The sequence below is a fragment of the Galeopterus variegatus genome, unplaced genomic scaffold (assembly GCF_000696425.1).
Source record: "Galeopterus variegatus unplaced genomic scaffold, G_variegatus-3.0.2 Scaffold2118, whole genome shotgun sequence".
NCBI classification, from domain to species: domain Eukaryota; kingdom Metazoa; phylum Chordata; class Mammalia; order Dermoptera; family Cynocephalidae; genus Galeopterus; species Galeopterus variegatus.
The window spans coordinates 287,357-292,689 of NW_007728229.1; the positions used below are offsets into that span (position 1 = coordinate 287,357).

General features: G+C 34.9%; 1 protein-coding gene across 1 annotated transcript in view; it reads right to left on the bottom strand.

Annotated features, from left to right (window-relative positions):
• NELL2 (NEL-like 2 (chicken)) overlaps positions 1-4,642 on the bottom strand; it is a 242,861-nt gene extending 238,219 nt beyond the window's left edge. The window contains exons 1-5 of the mRNA XM_008580521.1: positions 4,472-4,642; positions 4,286-4,382; positions 1,958-2,030; positions 1,700-1,782; positions 548-676 (exon numbers count right to left, since the gene is read on the bottom strand). Coding sequence (XP_008578743.1) covers positions 548-676; positions 1,700-1,782; positions 1,958-2,024 — 279 coding nt within the window. The 5' untranslated portion in view covers positions 2,025-2,030; positions 4,286-4,382; positions 4,472-4,642. The remainder of the gene's footprint in view (positions 1-547; positions 677-1,699; positions 1,783-1,957; positions 2,031-4,285; positions 4,383-4,471) is intronic.
• Positions 4,643-5,333: the final 691 nt, after the last annotated feature.

Genomic DNA, 5,333 nt, shown 5'->3' on the forward strand with positions numbered 1-5,333 from the left:
AAAAAAAACAAAATTTTTTAAATAATGGACTAAAATATTCTACTTGACTAGTGAACAAAAAGAAAAATCATAAACACTATAATTTGTATTCCACTGTATTAGTAACCTATTAAAGACTACTTTATTTAAACTCCATTATATGCTTGTATTGTTCAGTCTGGACACTATATTTAATGCTGTATATAATTTAGCTTCATTAAAATGCATTAATAAAAACACGAAGGGAAAATCCCTGGAAATATTAAGGACAACAGGATAGAATCCTTTGGGAATCACCTTACTATCCTAATTTAAATTGCTAATTTCATGTGTGTAGCAATAAACTTAAACTGTATAGCATTCCTAAACCATGGTCATCTTTATGGGCTAGAAAGTGTTTTTAATAATGCAACAACAGTTCTTTAGATGTGACCAGGTTTGCTGGCACTTTAGTGTTGTGTCTTGAGAAAACAGGTCTTGAAATTTTCATGATTACATTGTTTTAATAAATTTTTAAAGAGTGGGGGCATCTGAGTTCCCTTAGTCTAAACTCAAATGGAAGCCATACCAGGCATGTGCAGTTCTTACAGCCATCTGTCCAGGACTCAAATTCTCGGTAGGTGGTTCCCTTCATGGTGCAAGTCCTTTCACAATAGCACTGATCCAATCTATTCATTCGCTGTTCAGCTCGAGACAGCTGTGGCACAAAGGAAGGGTTTACATTGTTCACCATTCCAGCAACAGAGAAATGCAAAACACTCCAGTAGGCACCTAATTTTGTTTAAGTGTACAGCAGTAATGACGGCTATAACCCATCAACCACTTGTTATAAATACACTTAAGACTTTAATTAGAAAGAAAGTGCTGTTTTCCCTTCTCTTCTTTTTGTTGTAAATTTGCTCCCTGCCTTTGAAACAAAAAGCGTAATTCATAAGGCACAAATTGAAGGCTAATTCAAAATAGTATCACCCACAATGCAGAGAACTATTTTCCATTTTTAAAAATATGTTTAATTTCATTAATATGTTTACTCAAGTGAAAAAATTAAATTTAGAATTTATACTGTATAAGAAACAAATCATATAGTATACAACACAACCTTCAGTAATCCATAACTACTGTGTAAAATTACAAGTCTGGCAAAATTGTAGGTAAACCTGATATATGGTTAAGGTATTAGTGAATAATCCTACAACTGTAAAATAGTGGTAGAAAGCATTTGTGGGACAATTTCCTTGACACAATTTCTAGTGTGATTGTAGGTAAACCTGATATATGGTTAAGGTATTAGTGAATAATCCTACAACTGTAAAATAGTAGTAGAAAGCATTTGTGGGACAATTTCCTTGACACAATTTCTAGTGTGAATATTCTTTGCACTGTCCTCTCACCGCCTTGCTTGTAATGAAAAGCTAAATAAAAATAAATAATAATAAAAACTAAACAATAAGTCTTGCTATTGTTTATAGCAAGTATATACTAGTAAGCAGTATATAAACCCCGTAATCTGCCTCATTCCTGATTTACTGAATCATTTGTTATACAGATGGCTAGGGTCTGAATATTTATAAACCCTTTCCTTGAGCAGGGATTTAGATTAGTCCTAGCAAATAGTATAGTACAAGAAAAGTCTCAAAGGTGAAAATCTATGGTTATACAAGAAACTATTAGGAACCTCAAGGATGTTTTAGCTCTTTTACTATTTATGAGTAGTTTTTACCTTGGCTGATGTTTTGGCTAAAATATCCTGCAGCTCCATGATTTTCTGTACAAGTCCATGGAAGTCATTGCAAGTTGGACAAGCTGGAATTACAAACACCACATTGGTCAGGTTGTATTTAACAGGGGCTCAATCTGGTTAAGGCTGTGCTGACAACTAATATATGGGAATTCCAATTTCAAGCTGACATTCTGTACAAAATTAAGCAAGAAGCACACTTTTCATCACATCACACAGTGCAAGAACTAATAGACTTACTGCGATTAAGATCTGGGCACTGAGCAATAAATCCTTGGGGCATGACAAGTAATTGCACATCTTGCATTATACCCTGTGTATGAAAAATTTTTTAAAAAGACATATTACTTTCATTTACCCAAATTATGTTTAGTAGTCAAGTTCATGAAGGAAAACATTACAGAATAGACTCACCAAAATCCTCGAGTAAAAAGTCTTTTTGAATACATTACTTCCACTTCATACCAAAGGGAAAGAAATTCATCAAGAAAAATATATTACTACCCATGTACTCTCCTATTGATAATATTTTTAAAGCCTTAAGATTAAATGTCAAGATATAATTAAGAGGCAATAGTTGTGTTGTTTTGAAAGGTTATTTTTAGTTAGCCACTGAAGTAGGGCTTGAAAATGACCTTTAAAAACCAACCTGAAAATCACTTCTGGTTTCAACAACACTGAAACTGATACCAATTTTAAATTAACTGTAATCATCAAAAAGAAAAAGAAAAATGGAGTCACAAAGGCATGCTCATTTGAGCACTTTTCATTTTTCAGTTGGATCTTTTAAAACTAATTTTTCAATTCAAAAAGGACAATAGATTTATGAAACAGCTGCAGTAAGACTTAGTGACAATTCCTTGGGAGTACAGAAAGTTTAGCATGAAATGTTTTAAAATGCCAGTTGGAAATGACCTGTTTTATACAGAAGGCATTATCACGTGTTTATAGGCAAAATTTATATGCATCCTTAGTCATTGAGGCATAGTTATCCTCTAGTTTGCTGGACTCAAGCAAAGGCCAATAGTAGATCAGAAATGACCTCCTCAGACACAGCCCAGATGTCACTTTCATCCGTCACCCCGTTCCTTCATCAACATTATATATTTTCTTTAATTGATATTTCGCTTTATCCCATTCTGCAAACAGAATGTCTAATAACAGGTGTGACAGTACCAACATGTTATCAAGACAATTTTGAATGCACCTATAAAGATTTACCAGTCAAATAGTGGTCTGTACATCTACATGTTTAATCTGATTAATGGCCTGTATCAACGTGAATGATAAATATTTTAGTATACTGTGTGGCACTCACTGGAACTATTGTTTCTTTGGGTTTAGGTTGAAGAGGCAACTTGTGTAAAAACTCCTATCACTTGAAGCAGCAACATAAAAACAAGGCTACCATGTACAGTTATATAGTTTGTGCACTGCATAACTCTAGTGGGTATTATTCATGGACTACAGTAAAGATGAAGACCCCTAAAGTCTTACACATTACTGATGTGTAAAGATCCTGAGGCCACATCTGGGCTCCATGGGAAAGACTTTCATGATTAAAGAGAAGAAACTTGACACTCAAGCATATATTTGTCATCCCTTATGTGAAAAAAAAAATATTGATTTGTAGAATTTGCAAGCATGGAATCAATTGTGTATAACTTACTAGATGTCTGGTTTTGGGCAAATTACTTAACCTCTCTGGACAGGTTTATGCAAAGACCCTTTATCAAGAAATATATTCTATATATTCTAGAAATATAAACTTTGCTTAGAACACAATTTTAAATTTACTAGTACCTACTCTACCTTGAAATACATGAGTTGGACATATCACCTATCATTGCCTGATTTACAAGCATTCATTGAGCCACTTCTGTATTGCAGGCACTGTCATAGTCACTGGGGGAAAATGATTACACTATTGGCTGGCAGTCAAGTAATTTTCTGAACTTTATTTCTTCATCCTTAATGCACAGAAAGTTGAATGAGATGTCATTTAGATCCTCTCCAATGATGAAATTCTATGTGGTGTTGTCTCTAAGTACATACTAAAGAAAAAAATATAAATTATGACTGCTTTCCATTTTGACAGATTTCGGCATATACATGCATTCCTTTTTCACTTTCTGGAGTACAAGGAGACCATGAATAATGAATATTTAAAAACCTGGAATTCCCTATTATCAATACCCCTGTAAAAGTATCATCAAGGTATATTTCAGTAGTGGAGATTTTATTTGTATATTAACATCTCAGATTTTTATTACTTTGAATGCTTAATTTCAAGAATGACATGTTAACGGCCCTGACTGAAGTCTTGTGATCATTTCTATAATGTCTAAAGGTCAAACTCATTGAGGAAAAAAGAGAAAACAGTGTTTGCTGGCTAAATAAAATATCAGTGCAGAAATAGAAAACAAATAGAAATACACACAAATTTTTAAAAAACTATACAAATAAAAATATTCTGTTTTACACCATTTAAAGTGAAATGTACCTTTCCAAACTCACTAGAAAGCATTTAAATTTACACTTGATGCTAAAACTTAAGCCAAAAGATACCTTAAAATATCCATGTGCATTATTTCTCTGTCCCAGCCAAAATGTTGTGCCCAGAGGCAGATCTGTGGAAGGCTTTTCCACCACTCTTTCATAAATTCTGTAAAAAAGAAACATCAGAGAAGGAACATGAGTAGACAGTCATTTCTTAGAATATCCCATTTCCTGAAACGAGTACATTTTACTTACTTATTGCAGTCAATGTATAAAATCAAATGGGAGGCACTGATGGCTAAGGAGAGCTTGTGCCACTTGTCGTCAGCCAAAATATAAGGAAAGACTTCCGTGTGAGGGCGGTGACTGCCTGAGCGGTAATGCAGTCTGACTTCATTACGATGGCCACTGCTTTCCAGTTCCAGGTACCTGCACAGAGAAAAAAAGCCATACGGGACACACATTGAAAATAAAGTTCAAAAATAATTGAGCTGACCTCTGTCTTCAAAGAGATACTTTTCCTATTCCCCCTACTGAGTACAAAGAGACATTGTACATATATATAAAACAAACAAAAGAAGAGTCTGAAGATGGAGAAAAGAAAAAAGAAAAAAAGTCTAGGGACCTCAGGACTCAAGGGACAATATGTTGGTGAGTTCTCTGGGTTTTTGTTTTGCCTCATATATTCCAGTCTTGGTGCTAAAGAAGCCTGCAACCTGGAAATACCAATGGATACAGACCAAAACAATACCCAACAAAAGTCTGCTTTCTCTAGCCAAAGAACAAGGAAATGGGAAGCCTAGCAAGACATAAAGTTTTAGATAATAACCACTCCATCCCAGTCAAATACCACAGGAAAAACCAGTGGCCCCATCCCCAGTCATGCCAACAAAATCCAAGTGGGGAGCCTGGATTTCTATGCTCTTCAGGAAGAAATGAGACACTCAACACTAGAATGGTGTCAGAGAAGGTCAAGTAGAGAGCCAAGACGTTTAACCCTGCCAGGCAGTAATGATGTCTCCCATAGCATCAATGGAGACCATGTAAGGAGAAGCCTGGATTTCCATTTCCACCTGGTAGTAACAAAGAACACCTTCCCCTCCCATCAGGATGGTAT